Below are 21,244 nucleotides of genomic sequence, written 5' to 3'. Positions count from 1 at the left end.
TTCAAAGAATGTGGGTGTCACTGTAAGGCCTGTACTTGTTGCCCATGCCTTAATAGCCCTTGAACAGAGGGGCTTGCGAGACAATTTCAGAGGGCAGTTAAGAATCATCAGCATTTCTGCAGGTCTAGAGTCACATGTTAGAAGAGAGGCTGAGATCACAGTTACTCCTGAAGGTGCTGACTCTCCCTGGGGTACAGCTCCCCCTCCTCTCCTGAAGGTGCTGACTCTCTCTGGGGTACACCTCCACCTCCCCTCCTGAAGGTGCTGACTCTTCCTGGAGTACAGCTCCCCCTCCTCTCCTGAAGGTGCTGACTCTCCCTGGAGTACAGCTCCCCCTCCTCTCCTGAAGGTGCTGACTCTCCCTGGGATATGGGATCACCTCCTCTCCTGAAGTAGCTGTCTCTCCCTCGGATTCACTGATTTTCCTTCACTAATCCTTCAAAATGAATGGTTTTTTGCATGAGATTAGCTCTGAGCTCAGTGCTGGCCTGAACTGGATGTTATTGCTTAGACAGTGCACGTTTTTTACTTTGAGTCTCCTCTCTTCCAGCTGTTCCTGTGCTGCCTGATAAACCTGCAGGAATCGGGTCTGCTGACTGAGGTGAGGCTGACTTCTTTCATGTTGACCAAACCAAGAAGTTCATCAATTATGTTGATCGTGAGCAATGTGTATGGAGCAAGGACACTTTCCCAGGATCCAGCATTTCTTGGAAATGTAGCTAATCCCTGGTGTTGTCAACATTCCAGCCCTAGATATTGTGTGTACACAGGCATTTATGTTTGCCTATATACAGGGTCTGGTTATTGTCATTGCACAGCCCTAATGTTTGCTTGTGCACCAGCTTTGGTGTCTGCTGGCATTTGCCTGTGCACTGGGCCTGATACTTGGTTATACAGAGACTCTAGTGTTTGACTGTATCGACCCTGGTGTTTGCCTGCACACTTGATTTTTGCCTGTATAACGCCTTTGGTGATAGACTGTACCCTGACCCTCGGTGATTACTTATACACTAACTCTTGGCGTTTGTCTGTACACCTCTTGGTGATTGCCTGTAACTGACCTTGGTGTTTGCCTGTGCATTCGCCCTGGTATTTGCCTGTACACCGGCCCTAGTATTTGCCTGTGCACCACCCTGGTATTTGTCTGTGCACTGATTGGTGTTTGCCTGTACACAGATCTGAGCATTTTTTCATTGAAGGTGAAATACTGAAGACTAACTTTACCCATGTTGCCTTGCAGGTGGAGCCAAAGAAGCTGTTCTGTAATGTGCAGGAGATTATCCAACTGCACCAGAAGCTGTGGCAAGAGGTGATGACTCCAATGTTGCAAGCATCCAGAGAGAGCAAAGCATTACTGAACCCCATCCATTTGCACAAGGGATTCAAGACAGTAAGTCACAGGCAATATACAGGTTGAGGATAGATGGAAGGCCTGGGCTGGGCTGGTGCAGATAGATGGCTTGAGTAATAGTCAGGTGCTATGGTACATCTGTTAGATTCTGGTGAGCAAAAAGATGAGGTTTTATCCTGTGCCTCTTGAAGTGACTTGACGCTGATGGGACAAGCCGTTGGTAAGCTGTTATGCACCTACCATTCTACATTGCACCACCTGAGACAGGCACAGGAAGCAGCCTTGTGCTCTGCTCCAAGCTGCCCCAATACACCATTTGCTGGTGTAACTGCTGGCTAGCATTTCCACTGTCAATAGGTGGAGGTCAACAATGAGGGCTCTTTAAAGATGGAGGACAGTGGGATTGAAGAGAAGTGGGAAGACTCATCACTTGTGGAAGCAGCTGCAAAAGCCCCAAAGCTATTGATTTTAATCAATTCCAAACTTCTCTGAGATTAGTCACAACATCAAAACTAGGCCCCACTTGTCCAAACTTAACAGGAATTTCCTTGTTTGGCTATAATTTGCACAAATAGTTAGCTCTTGAGTGCTAGACAATTGTTGTTTCTAACACTGCATTAATTATTTGTTTTTCCTTTCGCAGTTTGGTGTACACTTTAAGCCTTACATCCAGTACTGCATGGAGGAGGAAAGCTGCATGGAGTATATGAGAAACCTTCTCCGTGACAACGAACTCTTCAGGGTCTATATAACGGTCAGTGTCATCCAGTGACCTCTCCCTACTCCAAGTGACAGGATAGGGATGGACAGGGAGGGTTTCATGGATTTGCTCTAGAAACAACAGAGAGAGATGGGATCCAGAGATGGACAAACTGATAGAGTAGTACTGAGAGTGAGACGGTGTGCTCCCCTTTATAATTGTTTTTGTGTCCCTTTGCAGTGGGCAGAGACTCATAAGCAGTGTAACCGCCTGAAGCTCAGTGACATGTTGGTCAAACCTCATCAACGACTGACCAAGTACCCGCTGCTTCTCAAGTCTATCCTCAAAAAAACCGATAACTCTCACGCTAGAGATGTCATCGTTAGCATGGTATGTACACCTTGTGGTCATAGTCAGTGACACTCAGTTGGTCCCATTCATGCTGTTGACCACATTACCTACTCAGTCACACTCACTCATGATTATTTTTACATGATGTACACGCTTCATTCTATCGATTTTACTCATGGTGTCATTCTTGCTCACATTGTGCATCTCATTAATGGTCCCGGTCAAACTCTGGCTATCGGCCATGCACACCATTTCCTTCCCATGCTCACTCCTTTGATTGTCCTCTCGCTATGTCATACCTTCACCTATGGTCACACTGCCACTCATGGTCCTAGTATTTGGACCCTTTTCTTGGCCTCAGTCTTGTCTCTGTATAAATATGAATTCTATCTATCTATGTAGCCAGTATTTGACTTGGTTCAACATCCTGAGCCCATCTCCAATGACTCTTGAGGCCTGTGATTGATTTGAGCTGTCTCTTTGGGCCTTAATTTGAATCCTTTTTTCATCTCCAGGTCAGTTCCGTTGAGAGTTTTATTGTGCACGTGAATTCCCGAATGCATCAGCGGCAGGAGCAGCAGAAACTGGCAGAGATTATCAATCGCATTGATTCTTATGAAGTGGTGGATGGGAGCTCAGATGAAGTGGAGAAGGTAGGTGAGGCAGATAGTGAGAAATTGAAACACAGAGGTGAGCGAGAGAGAGACAAGAGTGATGAAACACTGGGAGATAGAGTGATACTGACGCATGAGGGAGAATGAGGCATGAGGGATGCAACCTTTGAGCATCTCGTGAAGCAAGTTACTCTTCCCTCCTGCCAAGGTTGTAGAAGGTCAGAAGTCACATGACACCTGGGCCTAGTCTAACAGGTTTATTTGAAATCACAAGCTTTCGGAGCGCTGCTTCTTCGTCAGGTGGACTATAACCTGGTGTCATGTGACTCTAACCTTGTCCATCCCAGTTCAATACCGGCACCTCCACATCATGGCCCAGGGTATAGATCAGAGTAGACCATCCTTCCCAGTAACACAGTTTAGGAGTCAGCCTGGTTTATCATTAAAAAGTGTTACGACACGGGGCAAACCCCACCTTGCTCATTTAAACCTACAACACCGAAATGATTTAACCTGTGCAGTAATCTGTTAAAATTTGAGAGGCAAAGAACTATCCCAAAAGTCACTATTCAAAGTACAAAAAATTTAAGAACTTTATTCTTTAAGTCTAATATAAACTAACAATTATATATAACTCCTTTCTCTAACCTATCTTTTACTTTCCCTTCTACAGTACTGGTCCGATAAAAGCTCCAATTAAGATTTACCAAAAATATTTTAATTTCAAAACCAGCCAGCTGTCAAATCTTCTCTTTGTATCTTCCTCCACCATCTTCTTCTTAGGAATTTCTGTTTCACAGGTCATTGATAGGTAAAGGTACCTTTAAGAGGGCTATCCTCCAGGCAGTCTGCATATATTGGTGGCTTGGCAGTTATCTCCCAACTGTTCAGTTTTTCCCGATCTTAAACTCTAAAGCATCAGATCGTAAATACTAAATTCAAACTTAATTGGAGGTTAGTATCTTGAGTCATAATTTAAAATGATTGGCCAAATTTGAATTTGTTTTTTTGTCTCATAGCACCCCAGATACTGCTGGCTGCTGGACCAAATGTTACATTGTAAATTCTGAAATACTGTGTGTTCTTGCTAAGTCCTTCAACTCTGTTAAAGGTACAGTACCCCTTACACCTTCATAACAAAAGTCAGAATAGAAGCAGACCACAAGCCTAAACCAGCCAGGTCAGAGTTTTACTCTGATGGATCATTTTATGCTTTCTTCAACTCAGAGTGAAAAACATACAATGATAATTTTGTAATTCACAATTTCCCTAATATTAAAATGGCTGAGTACAGTTCTCACTGATCCCTATAGCGATCTCAAGCATTGAAAGGATATTTTACTGATTTTTTTTTAGTTATACATGAAATATGGGCTTCACTTGTTCGGCTGGCATATTTATTCCCACCCCTAATTGTCTTTTGGGAAGCTAATGGTGAGCTGTCTTTTTGAACCACTGCAATCCTTGAAGTGTATGGATTCACACAAAGCTATTAGGAAGCAGTTCCAAGCTTTTGACCCCAGACATAATAAAGTCATAGTGATGTAGTTTAAAGAAAGGATGGGTTGGAATTTGCAGGTGGTAGTGTTCCCATGTATTTCCTACCCTTGTCTTTGAAGGTATTAGAGGTTATGGGCATGAAAGGTTCAGCCATTGGAGCATTGGTGAGATGCTGTAGAGCACCTTGTAGATGTTAAACACTGTGACACTGCATTGCTGGTAAAGATGGTGTATGAGATAGTAGTCAAGCAGATTGCTCTGTCCTGGACGGTACCAAGCCTCTTGAGTGTTGTTGGAATTGCACTCATCCAGACCAATGGACAATATTCCGCCACATTGCTGACTTGTGCCTCATAAGTGAAAGACATTGGGGAAAAGTGGACTGAGCTACATGCCACAGAATCCTGAGCTTGCTCTGGTAGCCACAGTACATTTATAAATGGTCTAGTTCCATTTTGGTCAATGGTAACCCCCAAGATGTTGACAGTGTGGGAATTCAGCAATTGTAATGCCATTGAATGTCATGGAGCAGTGGTTGGACTTTCTCTTGGTGGAGATGGTCATTGACTGGCATTTGTGCAGAGCTCGGGGGAGTGGTGTCCCAAGATTAGTGCAAGGATCTCTATTGTTCACCATTTGCATAAATGATTTAGACATAGGAATTGAAAGTACAGCATCAACATTACAGAACCACACCAAGTTAGGCAAATCTGAGCAAGATTAGAACAAATTGGCATGGACTAGTTCAACCAAGGGGTCTCTTTCCTTGCTGTATGACTCGATGACTCTAATATATAAGGCAATGGGTGCAGCCATTGCCAAATGAATTTGAATGTAGATAATTGTGAGGGAGTATCAGCAGGCCATCTACATCTTGAAAAACTAAGTACCTAAATGAGGTAGAGAAGCAGATATATTCAGGGTACAGATGCACAAACCATAACTCAAAATACATGAGAATGGCATGCACAGCCACCTCCAAAATCCCCAAATTATACAGACAATCTGCCACATAGCGACCAATCAGGGAACAGTCATTAGAAGAAAATGATGAGGAGCTGCTCACATGGGTTAATATTGAGCCTGTCAGCAGCAAAGCTGGGAGCCTTTAATTTCAGGAGCAAGGTGAATGTTAGTGCTCGTGAAACAGGGGCAAAAATAGAAAGCAAGGCCGTACAACAGGAGACCAAGGCCTCAGGATGGGGAGAGAGACCTGGGGCCTATGGGTTTACTGAGGCTGCAGTCAACAGAGGGGAACTGCAGAGGGGGAAATGGTTGGGGAGAAGAGCTGTGGATGAAGAAGGGAATGGGGAGAAGGGGGGGAGAGTTACTGCACAAGGCCAGGGGTAGAGTGCTGCCAGGTTGGGGCGATGTCAAAGAGTTGTGAAGTGACAAAGGGAAGGAACAGCTGAGGAGAAGTGAAGGGGTATAAAGTGACAGAGGCACTGGAAAGGGTATTGTGGATTTGGAATGTGGTTCGTGGGGCTGCAAATGGTAGGAAGGTTTTGAAAGAGGAGTGAAGGACGACAATAGGGAAAACAATTTTAAAATTTCATTTCAGAAACACTCAGCTAACTGAGAACAAGAAAACTGAGATAATAAGGTCCTTGTAAATTGATGTGGAATCTCCAGGTTAAAACTGCAGAAGTTTAGGAGCAATTATGTCAGAGAAAATGGTGTGGATGTAATTGTAATGAACACTGTCAATTCTATAATTTAATGTTCGGTAGAGATATTTAATAAAGGTTTGAATTTATGTGTTATCACATCTCAAAATTATTTGCATATTATGAATTATTTGAAGTGCAGTGACTGTGTTTGAGAGAAACATAACAGTTTAGCTATGATTAGATTAGATTCCCTACAGTGTGGAAACAGGCCCTTCAGCCCAACAAGTCCATCCCAACCCTCTGAAGAGTAACCCACCCCACTCTGGCTAATGCACCGAACACTATGGACAATTTAGCATGGCCAATTGACCTAACCTGCACATCTTTGGAATGTGGGAGGAAACCGGAGCACGATCCCACTAATCTGTGGATAGCATGTGTAGGGTGATGTCTTTTTGTGTATTACAATGTGTCAGAATTTTTTCAAAAAAGTATTTATTGCCAATTTATGCTTGTAGCCTTTTGTTGATTTAAATACTATAGCATCTATGAGATTAGTGTCTTCCCTGTGTGTTTAGGCTTTATGTTTATGATTGTTAGGGATATCAATGAATATTTCTGATTTGGTTTTTCCAAGTGTCCAAATCACCCCTATGTCAACACAAGTACATCGACATTGTTACTAAATGTGTGCATCACCTTATGAAAGAGTTAGAGATTGCAAAAGGACTCCTGAAACCAAAACAAAATACCTGAAAATCAAAACATAGCCCTCAAATCTCAAGAGGAGTCAAAAAGCACAGCTGGTCAGGCAGCATCCGAGGAGCAGGAGAGTCGACATTTTGAGTATAAGCTCTTCATCAGGAATACATGAGGATGGCATACACTCCAGGTCACAACCCATCCTGCCTTCAAACTACATCACTGTGACTCTATCATGTTTGGGGTCAAAATCTTGGAACTGCTTCCTAACAGCTTTGTGTGAATCCATACACATTCTCCCAAATCTCAAGAGGATCCCTTGCAAAAAGAAAAGTATACATTGAGTCCTTTGAATATCCATTAATCCATTGAAATATTAATCAATTCTGAGAAAAGATGACTGACATTGCAGGAGAGCCCAGGAGTGCTGCTGTTAATGGGTATAGACTGGCAGGTCCTGACACATCCTGTGAGCAGAGCAATTGGTTAGAATCTTTGTGAGTAAAGCAGCCAGGTTCTGACAGGGCTTTTTGCTGCATTAGGTTCTGAAGGAGTTCTGCCACTTGGACCTGATGGCTCCGATGCTTGGGACTTCACCTGACAACACTCGGCAACTGCTGCTTGAGGGAAGCCTGAGAATGAAAGAAGGAAAAGACAGCAAGGTGAGCCGACACTCGAGAGAAATTGAGGGGGTAAGATTATTGGATGGATTTGAGTGATCAAAGTGCTCAGCCACAAATTGTCCTTTGAACCAACTCCCCATGGTTGCTCTCTCTATGTTTACTGCCTCAATGTGGAATCACTGACTGCTCTGCTCCTGTGTGTGCCAGAGGTTGCACAGAGGTTCTCTGTTTTTTGGTCTCTCAATGTTCAGTCACTAAGTTTCCTAATGTACAATTTCACAGTCTCTGGGTTTCTTGGTTCAATGTCTCAGTTTTTGGGTTTCTTGGTCTCTGGGTTTCCCACTGTCCAATATTTTGGTCTCTACATTTAACAATGTCCAATTTTTCAGTCTCTGAGTTTCTCAGTCTCTGGGTTTCTTGGTCCAGTTTCTTAATCTCTGGGTTTCCCGATCTCTGGGTTTCTCAGTCCAGTTTCTCAGTCTCTGGGTTTCTTGGTCACTGGGTTTCTCGGTCGTTGGGTTTCTTGGTCTCTAGGTTTTTCAGTCTAGTTTCTCAAGTGTCTGGGTTTCTTGTTTCAGTTTCTCAGTGTCTGGGTTTCCCGGTCCAGTTTCTCAGTATCTGTGTTTCCTGGTCCGGTTTCTCAGTATCTGGGTTTCTTGCTTCAGTTTCTCAATATCTGGATTTCTTATTTCAGTTTCTCAGTGGGTTTCCCAGTCCGGTTTCCCAGTGGGTTTCCCGTCTGGTTCCTCAGTATCTGGGTTTCCCGGTCCAGTTTCTCAGTGTCTGGGTTTCCCTGTCCAGTTTCTCAGTATCTGGGTTTCCTGGTCCGGTTTCTCAGTATCTGGGTTTCTTGTTTCAGTTTCTCAGTGTCTGGGTTTCCCGGTCTGATTTCTCAGTGTCTGGGTTTCCCTGTCCAGTTTCTCAGTATCTGGGTTTCCTGGTCCAGTTTCTCAGTATCTGGGTTTCTTGTTTCAGTTTCTCAGTGTCTGGGTTTCCTGGTCCAGTTTCTTAGTGTCTGGGTTTCTTGGCCACTGGGTTGCTCGCTGTCTTGTATTCAGGTCTCTACATTTAATCAGTGTCCGGAGTCTCGGAGTCTCGGTTTCCCGTATACAGTCTCTAGATCCAATCTCTTGGTGCCACAGTCTGCACACAGTTGGGTGGGATCATTCCCTACATTTCTATATTTACCCTGCAAACACTTTCTGTTACAGATGGATGTTTACTGTTTCCTCTTCACGGATATTTTCCTTATCACCAAACCAGTAAAGAAGATAGAGAAGACCAAAGTAATCCGGCAACCATTGTTAGTGGATAAAATAATCTGCAGGGAGCTGAGAGATCCCGGTGAGTTTCATCAAAACTCCGAGTGTTCCATCATACTCCCTTCTTGTATCTTATAGATACATGGAAGGCATTGGGAAGTCGTGAGTGAAACCTTTTGCAAAATAATGTCCAATATCTGACCTGCTGTTGCACTCAGTATTGATGCAGCAGTTAAGTTTCGAGGCAGCAATGACTCCAGGATGTTAATGGTGGGAGATTGACCAATGCTGATGCCGTTGGATGTTAAGGGACAGTGGTTAGACTCTGTTTCCTTGGAGATGGTTGATGCCTGACACTGGTAGACAACATGAATGTTATTTGCTACGTATCAGCCCAACTGTGAATGTCATCCTTGTCTCTGTGTATGTGGGTCTGGGCTGCTTCAGTGACCAAGGAATGGAGCTGAACATTCTACCATTGTCAGAATCCATCCCAACTTCAATCTACAAAGAAATGTGTGTTTCAGGACACGTCTAGAGCCTGTCTGTCTGTCTCTGTGTTTCACATTTAACAATCTCCATTCCTAGGCTCCTTCCTGCTGATTTACCTGAATGAGTTCCGCAGTGCAGTCGGTGCCTTTACCTTTCAGGCCAGTGTAACTGGACAGTCCAGAGCATGGATTGAAGCCATATTCAACGCTCAGGTAATGGGCGATTAATGGGGAGGAGCTCTACCTGCAGGGGTTGGGAGGTGAGGGGATTCAATATCTAGGTACACACTGATGAAAATCAATCAGAAAGTGGTCACAAAGATACCACAGCTATGTGTGAAACTCAGAACTGCTCATTTCCACAAGCACTGTTGTCCTGTGTATTGAGGTGTCGGAAAAGGCTAGTGAGCAGCTAGGTAGATTGACCTTTGCCACTCGCAATGTTGAGTGTCCAACATCTTAAAATAACAATAAAACATTGAAAAAAATCTAGGATCTGTGCCTGACCATCCATTTAAAGTATGCTGATCTAACCCACACACATTGTATTTAACAAACTAGAACCTTCTGGAGAGGTTACGGCATTTGGAGACTGCGCAGAGACATAGTCAGCTGCCTGATGAAGAGGATGCAGAGTGTGGGATCCCAGCAACCCAATCACCATCCCTTCTACACACGTACTCTGACGATATACTTGATTCAGAGCACATGTAAGTATGGAAGCTCAGCTCAGCCCCTTTCCTTAGGTCATCACTCTCAGGGAAGGTTACCCTTCAGCCTGTGTCTGCCCTCAGTCTGGTGGACAGTAATTACCATCACGTTTCTGTACAGATGGGTATCATTTACGTCATCTCACCACCTCCTCGTACCAGCCAGCAATTTCTCGAAAGATTGCAGATTCCGCTGCTTCCTTCAAATCTCCATTTCTGTAATCTCTGATCTCGGTGTTTTAAGTTACCTTTACCCAAATTAAACTTTAAAATTTGCCAATTTTAGACTGTCAACGACAAAAATGAGAACTTTGTTAATTAGTGAAGTTGTATCTGCGATCCCACAAATGTTATAGATGTTTCCTGCCTCTTTCACACTGTCTGCCTTCACTCTCTCTCCCTGTATCTCTTTGTTCAACCCTCTCTCTATCTTCCCCCCTCCGCAATGCCCTTTCTCCAAGCTTTGTTTCTCACATGTCTCTGTCTTTGATTCTTTCTCTCTTTCCCATCCACTTTTCTCTTCCCGTCTTTTGCCCCTTCTTTCTCTCATCCTGTCCCTCTCTCTCACCCCATCCCTTTCTCTGTCTCTCTCTTTCCCCATCCCCCATCTTATTCCCCATCAGGTGACAACCACCTGATGAAGGAGCAGTGCTCCAAAAGCTAGTGCTTCCAAATAAACCTGTTGGACTAAAACCTGGTGTGTGTGATTTTTAACCCATCTCTCTCACTATCTTTCCCCATCTCTCTCACTCTTTTTCCTCATCTCTCCCTTGACCTGTCCCTCTCTCTGTCTCTGTATCTCTCTCATCCCATCTCTCTTTCTCTTGCCCTATCTCTCTTTATCTCTCTCTCACTCTCTCTCTCTCTTTCTCTCTTGCCCTGTCTGTTTCTTGTTTCATTAATCTATTTGTCTGTTGCTTGCAGTCATTCAGACAGTGTGCCAGAGAGGGTTTCGGTTGTAATGATTGACGTGAATGAAGATCTCTCCTCACCTGACATGGAAGGAGCCACCTCGCCATCTGATGATGCTTCACTCCGGAGTACAGGATCCTCCAGCTCTCCAAGCCAGGGATTACCCTGCAATGGGCTTACTTCCTCAGGCCTCTCGATTCCCAGCACCAAAGGCCAGCTGCTGAAGGCTGATGCCTGCCGCTCAGCCTCCGTGGACAGTGCGTACGGCACCTTGTCCCCAAGCTCCATGCAAGAGTTTGAGCAGCAGCAGCAGCAGCAAGAGTCAGCAGATGACGATAGCGAGTCGACTCCCCGCCAGAGAGCAGCCTCACCACCGGTTCACTGCCAGAGTCTGGAGCAGCCCCTCTCTCACAAACTCAACAACCTCAAATCAAAGTCGGAGACCAACCTACATCAGCTCGTTACCACAGAACCTTGTGTCTCAAGTCAGTCGTCTCTGAGTAAGAGCCTGACGAAACTCTGTGTGCCCGTTGAAGAAAGACCAGACCAGCTTCCAGTTTCCGATGGCACAGTACCCAATCAGTCTGTGCTCCCCGTTCCTTATTCACCCACTGCCACCAAAGTAATGGAGGTTCTCAAGCGAGCAGAGACTCAACAACAGAGGACAGTTCCAAGCCCCAGCTCCCGAGAGAGGGCTGCAGACACCAGCGACAGTGAGCTGTCTGAGGTGGAGGAGTTGAACTTTGGACCGAGTTTGGAGCCAAGCTCCGAGCCTTGCACGTTGTCCCGCTCCGACATGGAGAATGAGCGGACCTCTCCGTCTGGTACAGATGAACTCGCGGACCCTCACGATCAGGCCAGTGGGCAGCCGAGCGGCAGCAGTCCCTCAGGACTTTCCAAAGGGACAATGTCAGGCCCCCAGGCCGGGCAGCAGCGCAAACTGACCTTGGCCGAACTGTACAGAATGCGGACCAGCCTGCTGTTAAACTCCACATTGACTGCATCGTACGTCACTGTACCCTGAGGGGCCGAGGGCTGGAAGGAGGGTGGGTGGGAGTTTGTATCTGAGAAGGCAACAGGGGAGAGATGGAATGGGGTTGGTGGTGGTGAGAAGGGACTGAGAATGGGGTTGGAGATGAGGCGGGGAGGCAATGTCACTGAATTCCTTTTATTCCTGTGGCCACTCAGTAACTCTTAATTCCAAGGAATTGGCCTGCTCCCTAATTCCCATTGAGGAGGTTAATCTTTGTAGGTATCAAACCCGTAAACCAGACCCAGTCCTTTCCTATCCCTGATTCATCAATACCTCCATCTCCCCTCAGTTGGCCTCAATGTCCCTGAGTCAATCAGAAAGGGGTGAGTGGCCAATGGATAGGAATCCAGAGGTGGCAGCTGGAAATGAACACCGAGCACAGGGACATAAGTGACTTAGATGCCTTCAGCTGCTATGTTAGGTGCTAGAGAGCAAAACAATGACAATTTTATCATTTTGAAATTTCAACATTTCCTCAACGATTTTATTTTAAATATATGTTCATTCATGGGCACCTCAGGCAAGACCAATGTTTCTGGTCTCTCTAATTTCCCTGAAGCTGATAGTGAACCACCTTCTTGAACTGCTGTGATGTAAGCCTACCCCACTGTGCGGGAGGGAGGCAGTTCCAGGATTTGGATGCAGCGACAGTGAAGGGCAGTAATATATATCCGGGTCAGGATTGTGTGAGACTGGCAGGGAAACCCCCAGGTGCCAAGGCTCCCATAGATTTGTCAGAGGTCACAGATTACAACTGATGTTTGATAAGGTTCCACACCTAAGAGCCCATGGCATTTGGGGAGTGGCGAACTATTAGAAGACAGAGTTGGATAAAGGAGATATTTTCAGAATGGTTAAAGGATAGCTAGTGGATTGCCAGAGGTGTCAATGCTGGGTCTGCAGTGATTATGATTAATATTCATGACTTAGGTGAGGAAAGTAAATGAACTATAGCCAAGTTTGTGGCTGACACAAGAATTGGTGGGAAGGCAAATGGTGAGGAACAACATCAAGAGTCTACAGAGTGTTAAATGAATGGGCAAAAAAAAACTTGACATAGGGTCATACAGAATGGAAACAGACCCTTTGCTCCAATCGCCCATGCCAACCAAGTTTCCTAGTCTGAACTAGTCCCACTTGCCTGCATTTGGCCCATATCCCTCTGAACCATTCCCATTCATATACCAGTCCAAATAGCTTTTAAATGTTGTAATTGTTATGGCCTCCACCACTTCCTCTGGCAGCTCGTTCCATACGTGCACCACCCTCTCTGTGAAAAGTTGCCCTCAGGTCCCTTTTAAATCTTTCCCCTGTGGGAAAATGTGAGGTTTTGCACTTTGGCAGGAAAAACAGAAAAGCTGAATATTTAAATTGAGAACTACTGCAGCATAAATGACTCACAGGTCCTCATGCATGAATCACAAACAATTTGCATCCAGGTTCAACAGGTAATTGGGAAAGCAAATGGAATGTTTGACCTTTATTTCAAAGGGAATGTTATATAAAAGTCAGAAGTCTTGCGAAGAATATTCAAGGTTCTATTTGCACCACATTTAGAATACTGAATGTAAGGAATGATATATTGGAATTGCAGGTGGTCTAGAGAAGGTTCACTAGGTTCATGGAAGGATTCCTTCAGAAGGGCTCATGCCCGAAACGTCAATTCTCCTGCTCCTTGGATGCTGCCTGACCTGCTGCGCTTTTCCAGCAACACATTTTCAGCTCAGTAATGGAAGGATTTTATCATGATGAGAGGTTGAGTAGTTTGGGCCTTTACTTCTTGAAGTTTAGCAGAATGGGAGGTGACCTTATTGAAGCAGGCTTGGGGGAGCCTGATAGATTTGAAACTAAGAGGCATTCTTCCTTGTGTGAGAGTCTGGGACAAGAGAGCATCATCTCAGAGTATGGGATCAACAATTTAAGACAGAGCTGAGAAGGAATTCTTTTCTCTTAGTGGGTAATAAAACTGTGGAATTCTTTACCCCAAAGGACTGTAGAGAATGGTTGAGGTAGAAATGTATCTGACAGTAAGGAAATCAGTATAGAGATAAGGCGGGTCAGTGAATGGTACAGCAGACCTGATGGCTGAATGGTCTACCTTTGCTTCTATGTTTCATGGTCTTATTTGAAAAGTGTTGGTAAATGAGGCATGGTGAGTTGCTTCAATGTCCAACTGTGCACTGATAGTGAAGGGAGTGAATGTCTAAGCTGGCAACTAGTGTACTGATCAAGCACCTTTCTCCTGAAGGTGCCAAGTTTTCTTCGAGTACTGTTGGAGCTGAATTCATCCAGGCAAGTGGAGAATATTCAATCATACTCCTGACCTTGCCTTATCAAAGTTTTGGACAGTCTGGAGATGAGTCACTCATCACAGGATGCTGGTCCAGCTAAGCTTCTGGTTGATAGTTAACCCCTCAAATCATGATTGTGAGGATTTACTGGAGGCCTGTGATCAGCGGAGTTCCACAGGGATCGATGCTGGGTCTACTTTTGTTTGTCATTTATATAAATGATTTGGATGAGAATTTAGGAGTCTTAGCTAGTAAGTTTTTGGATGACACCAAAATTGGTAGTATAGTTGGCAGTGAAGAAGTTTGTCTAAGATTACAAAGAGATCTTGATCAATTGTGCTAAAGGGCTGAGGAGTAGCAGTTGGAGTTTAATTTGGATAAATACAAGGTATTGCATTTTGGTAAAGCAACCAAGGGCAGGAGTTATACAGTTAATGTTAGGGCTTGGGTGGTGGTGTCAAACAGAGAGAGACCTAGGGGTTCAGGTACATAGTTGTTTGAAAGTTGCATCACAGGTAGACAGGGTGGTTAAGAAAGTATTTAGCACACTTCCTTCATTGCTCAAACCATTGAGTGCACGAGTTGGGATGTCATAGTGAGGTTGTACAGAACATTGGTCGGGCCATTTTTGGAATACCATGTACAGTTCTGGTTGCCTTGCTATAGGAAGGATATTATTAAATTGGAGAGGGTGCAGAAAAGATTTACATGGAGGTTACCGGGACTGGAGGATTTGAGATTTACGAAGAGACTGGATAGGCTGGGACTTTTTTCACTGGTGCTTTGGAGATTGCAGAGTAACGTTACCGAGGTTTATAAATTCATGAGGGGTGCAAATAAGGCAAATAGCAAAGATCTTCTCCCTAGGGTGGGGGGGGGGGGGGGGGGGTTCAAAGCTAAAAGGCATATTTTTGAGGGAAAAGGGACCTGACAGGCAACATTTTCACACTGAGGGTGGTTCAAATGTGAAATAAACTGCCAGAGGAAGTGGTAAATGCAAATACAGTAACAACATTTAAAAAAACATTTGGACAGGTACATGAATAGAAAAGGCCTGGAAGGATATGGGCCGTATGCAGGCAATTGGTACTAGTTTAGTTTGGGAAACTTGATGGGCATGGACTAGTTGGACCAAAGGGTCTGTTTCCATACTGTATGACTCAACAACGCTGATGTCAATGCCATTTAAGGTCATGTGGCAATGGTTAGATTCTCTCTCAGTGGAGATGATAATTGCCTGACACAAATCTTTCTGACATCGGCCGGAGAATATCATGAGCAGAGGCTGTATAGTGTAGCTGAGCGAGTACAGAGCAAACATTGCAATAAGCAAATTAGCCAGCAGATCTCCCACCAAATACCCGCCTTCCCTCAAGTCATTTCCCTAACCCTTGCCAAAGTTGTCTCTCTCCCTGCATGCACAGGTGTCTTCCCCTAAAAAACTACTGTTTCTCTTTTACCATGCACGAGCCTCACCCCTGCAGTATGTCCCCTCCAACCAACTTGCTTCTGTCACCATCGTCATGCCTTCGATGTCATTCTCCATGCCTGGGTATCTTCGACATGTCACTATGGTTCACATTCCCCAGATATTTGCCTCCTGCTGCATCAATCCGTTTCTCTGATGTCTACTGCATCACCCAGTGTCTGCATCTTCCACACACACAGACACACATACAGATACACAGATGCATACAGACATACACAAATACACGCACAGACACATACAGACATACACACACACACAGAGACACATACAAAACATACACAGACATGCATGCACACACACACACACACAGACCTTGTCTCCCCCTAGATGTCTCTTTCTCTGTCCCAGATGCCTTTCTCTGTCCACCTGTATTGACAAGGGCCCCAGTCCTCCAGTGTTTGACCTCAATGCTATCTCCCACCCCAGGTTTCAACATCCACTTCCCAGATGCTATTTGTACCCCCTCCCCAGGTGTCCTCCTCACTCCTGCCTTTTCCTGAGCCCACCACCCTCCCCTCAGTCCCACCATCCTCCCCAGCACCCCCCCCCCCTCCCCCAGCTCCCAGGCTTTCCTAGTGTAAGTACTTCCACTCTGAAGATTTTATGCTCTGAGTTAGGACAGGAACATTTTGGAAATGTACAGGACCAAAAGGGCCAACATTAGACCTCTGTTGATTGACTCAACTGTCTGTCCAATTGGTCCTGTTCCTTGGCTCTTTCCCTATAACCCTGCAAATGTCTCCTTTTTAAATGTTTAACATTGGGATGTTCTAATTTATCTGAACAATCTCTTTGCTCCATTAACAGGGAAGTGTAGCCTTGCATTGGGCGTGAGCAGTGGGGCTTGGCTGGAACTCTAATGGATGGAAAGGCATGGAACGTGAACTCTGACCTTCTGAGGTGCCACCATCATGATCCTTGGAACATTCCTGCCCGTGCTCAGAAAGGAGCTGAGAATTCTGTCAATGCTCGTGGACCTGTTACAGAATCAGTGTGGACAGCAAGCAATGGATGAACGTGGACATAGTGCTATGGGAGTGAGGAATGTGTATATCAAGCTGGTGACCTGTCCCAACATTCGCTCTCATGAGAATTAAAAATGCACCATAATATTTTAATGTATAAAACTTCGCCCAGCTACCAGGGGTGTCTGGGCTGCCTTTTGTATGTGGCAAAGAAAAGGAATTGAAAGTTTGAGTCCTTTTTCTGCTCCCATCTCTTTCCTCCAACTCTGTTGATCCATTTCAGCTCCCTCTCCTCACCAGTCTCCTTCTCTTCGCTCTCTCCTACTCCTCATCCTCTTCCCTCTTGACGTGCCTCCTCTCTCTGTTACTGTCTCCTATCCTCTCTCCTCCTCTCTGTCTTGTCCCCATAGATCTCTCTCTCATCTCACTCTTCACTTGCTTCCAGAGAAGCCATATGACTGAACAAGGAATGGCACCAGCCAGTAGGTGGCTTTGTTAACTGTAAGTGTATTGCTCTGTCCACTGGTCATCGGGTTGGTGGAGACTAAAGGGCTAGTGTACCTACTCTAATGGAAAAAGGGATGCTGTTGTAGCATGGGATAGCACATCAACACCCCCAAACCCCCCCACCCCCCAAGTGTTACGCAATTGAAAATTCAGCCAGGAATCTGGTACCGTCCAGGGAGTATACACATCTGCGTGGGTATGCACAGTGTCTCAATCACTGCTCGGGCCCGAACAAGGAAACTTCCCCTCATAGATTTCAAGCTCTTAAGTTATTCTGAAAGTCTCCCACTGTCAAATTCCCACATGTGTACTGAGCCGCTTCCAGATTGAAAGTTCCTTCGCCAAACTGTTAACTCCTGAACATGCTGAAGGATCCGGACAGTGTAGGAGATTTCCTCTTGTCGGTCTGCAGCTGATGTTTGCTTCCCTTAAACCAGCAATATTGTTTTTTCCCTTAATAATGTATAAAGTTTCATATTTATTAAGCTTTTGTGTTTATTTTGTGTTTCTGTGCTGCCATTGCATTTGGTATTAGAATTTTTTTTCACCATCCTCAACGTCAAACATTTTCACTGCCTCTTATATAGTCTGTCACTGCTCTCTAAGTGTAACTCTCTCTGTGTCTCTCCAAGTCTCTCTGTTACTCTTCCCTCTTCTCAGTTTGGTCTCTTTCTCTTCCTACCTCCAAGTTTCTCTTGCACTTTCCTCTATCTCTATATCTATTAGTTTCTCAGGATTTCCTTTTCTTGTTTCTCCTGATCGGTTGTCCCACTCTCTGTTTCTCCTCCCTGTGCCTGTGTGTATGTTTTCTCCTGTCTGTTTATCAGCTGTCAGGCATTCAATTTGTCACTCTACCCATCCCTGTCTGACTCTTTTTCTCCATTCTTGTCTGTTAGTGTCTATTCTACTCTCAGTCCATCATTACCATTGGCTCTCTCCATTCTTCCATTCTATCTCTCTCTCTCTCTCTCTCTCTCTCTGCCACAGTCTCTGATCTTTTTAGACTTCTCTGTGGTTCTGTCTGTTCCTGTCTCCTCCCCCTCACCCACTGCCTGTTTCACAATCTCATTTGAATCTTAAAAAGCCATTTTTATCAGCAAAGCAGTGTTCTGAGAATTGTGTGTCTGTGGGTGCCGAATTGACAAACAACTTCACTTAGATTTTGAGAATCAGCTCAAAGCTGGAGCTGGAGCTCAGTACCATGAGGACTGGGATTGGAACCAGGAAGAGCAGCTGGCTGTTGATTTGGATTGGGGTGAGTTATAAGGAGCAGGAGCTAGAGTAACGATTTTAACCATGACTTGGAGGTGTCAGTGTTGGACTGGGGTGGACAAAGTTAAAAATTACACAACACCAGGTGATAGTCCAACAGGTTTATTTGGTAGCTCGCAGCCACCTGATGAAGGAGCAGCGCTCTGAAAGCTAGTGCTTCCAAATAAACCTGTTGGACTATGACCTGGTGTTGTGTGATTTTTAACTAAGTTTAACCATAACTGAGATTGCAATTGGAGTCTTTGGTTTATATGTAAAACTGGAAAAATAATTTTCATCACTTGGATTCATTCTTAATTTTTTCATTGTTTTTTACAAAGTGATACTTTATCCCGTTAACCTCTAGCTGGTGAGAATTAGGTAGGAGTGCAATCAAAGCTTGGTCGGGCTTTCTCTGTCCATTTTGCCTCCCTGAATTCTGTAAATTTTGGAACGATGTGCTCTGACAACGATTTATTCAAAACTGGGTAAACCACTCATAATCACAGGAAGCTTTCTCAAAAAATTGGTTCCTTTAACGTATTGCCTTATTATTTTTATTTTTTGATGGAGGCATTGTCATTTAAGTGATTTAATGTTAATGTGGAGAATCAAATCATTGGAGAGACCACAAGTTTAAAATAGAGAGACCCCAGGCAGAATTCTTATCTCCAGGAAATGCAAGTATTCAACCTTATAACTCCTTTGAAAATGATCCGTTTTCCGATCTGGCATGATGTGGAGCAGACTCAGGTTATTGGGCCAAGCTACAGAACTGTAAATATTCCCTGGGGTTCCACTTCTCCAGGAAATGGTAGCTGGAATATTTTGGACTCCAGCAATTGCATTCAGAAGCATCAAGTTATTTCAAAATCAGAAATCCCAGGTTTTATCACTTATGGTAATTAAATGGGTGAAACCTAAACGAGTAGCTATTGCGCTGACTCCTGAGTCATAATCTTGATGTCAATCTGGAAACCACATTAGGTCTCTTTACAGAAGCCCTAGTGAAAGCAAAATGGTTAAACAACCATGTTGACAATGGACTGACTGTGTGAAATTGGGTCCTTGTGGTTCACTACTTCCAACCCTAATTGGGTCACGTTGGTTTATTGAGAGGATGGTGACAAGAACTGGAGTTGGTGCAGGCCACTGTCATGGTGCAGGTCTGAGGAGAGGGCCCTGCTGCTCTGAGTGAAAGATTCCCATCTCAGGCTCGCTGTGAGCAGTCTCTTAACTAGAGCTGAATGGGTATCACAACAAGCCCCTGTATAGGTCTGGGTCTGAGGAAAGGTCTTTGCCTTGGACTAGATATGTAAACATGCCCTCAGTCTATTTGCTTTTAGGCCTAGCAGTGTCTCAAGTTGGTGTGAGGACAGTGAAATAGCTCCACAGAGGCCAGTATCCCATCACAAAGTCGCCCTTTATTTACACAAGCACATGACACTGACCCAGCTAACACAGAGCAGGCTCCTAGATTAAGCAGAACCTCTGACCCTTCTGATAATTATCTGTCAGTCAGAACTCCCTAATTGGACCAGATTAACAGCCCCAATCAGGGACCTCGTATTAGATGAGGGTCCAGCTGGCTGACCTTATTCCAATCACTACATCCCTCCTCCTCGAAGTCTGAGACATAGACCTGTTCTTTGTCTTGTAGCCCCTCCTGTGATGTTTTTGCATCAACTCTGGTCCCTCTGATTCAGCCTCGGAAGCAGGTAGTGGGTACTGGACTGTAGCCCGGCTCCTGTGCCCGCAGTTTCTCGGCCAAAATTCATTTTCTTCCTCAGGCGGAATGGGTGGAGACTGAGACATCTGCTATGTCTATCTAGTCCTCAGAGTTTTCTTCAATGTTGGATGAAGGTGAAGAATACATGGATTCCAACAGCCTTTCCAGCTGTTCTGAGGGGCCATGATGTTTTTCTCCTGCTCCGTTTGCGGGTTTGTGGCTCTCATGTGGTCCATGTGCTTGTTTAGGATGACCTCACCTATTTTGTACATCATAGAATCTGACCTCACATCGACCATGCCTCTTACCCATGCAGGGCCATTTCTGTGATTTCTACATCAACATCATCCCCGAAAATAAACTGTCTCTCTCACTTAGAGGAATCTTGTGTCCGGTATTGGTATTCTTGGTGCAGTTTCACCCTCCCCCTCAGGTTTGGGAAGATCAGATTTAATCTGGTGTGGAGCCTTATCTCCATCAGCAACTCTGCTGGAGCTCTCCCTGACATTGTGTGAGGGGTGGTCCTATAATCAAACAGGAACCGGGACTCTTTGGTATTGAATGAAGCTGTAGGCTGTTTGTTTAAGGCTGCCTTCAAAGTTTAGACTGCTCTTTCTGCCAGACTACTGAACAATGGATGGTATGGAGCTGTCCTCATGTGTCGATTGCCATTTGACTTTAGGAAATATTTGAATTCCCTGCTGGTAAACGATGGCCTGTTGTTCATGACCAATACTTCCAGGAGTCTGTGTATTGCAAACATTCGCAGCTTTTCTATCATCATCCCTGTGTTTAACAGATATCCAACCACCTTAAGTGGGTGTCTACAATGGGTAAGAACGTTGAGTCCATGAAAGGACTGGCATAATCGATGTGTAACCCAGCGATTCCCACAAATGTGGGGGGGGCTGCTGGCAGTAATTATTGGCACTCTGGGCACTACCCCAACCAAGACGACCACATTGGCATACAGTCCTGGCCCCCAGACATAACTTCTGACCAAAATCCTCATTTTGGAAACCCCTGGATGCTCTTTGGTGGAGATCAGCCAGTATCTGGCAGTGACCTTTACTCAGGACAATCACTCTTACTCCCCATGATAGAATGCTACAGTAATCTGATCTCACTGGGTCCAGAAAGATTTTAATTCTGC

The 21,244-nt window shown here is 44.8% G+C and overlaps 2 protein-coding genes across 6 annotated transcripts in view; both read left to right on the top strand.

Moving 5' to 3' along the window:
• Positions 1-17,596, top strand: part of LOC122540340 (pleckstrin homology domain-containing family G member 5-like) — a 126,607-nt gene extending 109,011 nt beyond the window's left edge. For all 5 annotated transcript variants that reach the window (XM_043675906.1, XM_043675907.1, XM_043675908.1 and 2 more), the window contains 11 exons: positions 551-601; positions 1,241-1,390; positions 1,995-2,105; positions 2,292-2,441; positions 2,918-3,055; positions 7,371-7,490; positions 8,663-8,795; positions 9,302-9,417; positions 9,766-9,914; positions 10,839-11,831; positions 16,447-17,596. In XM_043675906.1, the coding sequence (XP_043531841.1) occupies positions 551-601; positions 1,241-1,390; positions 1,995-2,105; positions 2,292-2,441; positions 2,918-3,055; positions 7,371-7,490; positions 8,663-8,795; positions 9,302-9,417; positions 9,766-9,914; positions 10,839-11,831; positions 16,447-16,456 (2,121 nt within the window). In that variant the 3' untranslated portion in view covers positions 16,457-17,596. The remainder of the gene's footprint in view (positions 1-550; positions 602-1,240; positions 1,391-1,994; positions 2,106-2,291; positions 2,442-2,917; positions 3,056-7,370; positions 7,491-8,662; positions 8,796-9,301; positions 9,418-9,765; positions 9,915-10,838; positions 11,832-16,446) is intronic.
• Positions 17,597-17,730: 134 nt separating this feature from the next.
• The window catches only part of si:ch211-112c15.8 (tumor necrosis factor receptor superfamily member 25), a 45,404-nt gene continuing 41,890 nt past the window's right edge, over positions 17,731-21,244 (top strand). The window contains exon 1 of the mRNA XM_043675914.1: positions 17,731-18,366. Within this exon, the coding sequence (XP_043531849.1) occupies positions 18,313-18,366 (54 nt within the window). The 5' untranslated portion in view covers positions 17,731-18,312. The remainder of the gene's footprint in view (positions 18,367-21,244) is intronic.

Source organism: Chiloscyllium plagiosum, chromosome 34 (assembly GCF_004010195.1).
Source record: "Chiloscyllium plagiosum isolate BGI_BamShark_2017 chromosome 34, ASM401019v2, whole genome shotgun sequence".
Taxonomy (NCBI): Eukaryota; Metazoa; Chordata; class Chondrichthyes; order Orectolobiformes; family Hemiscylliidae; genus Chiloscyllium; species Chiloscyllium plagiosum.
This window is presented reverse-complemented; position numbering and strand designations above follow the sequence as displayed.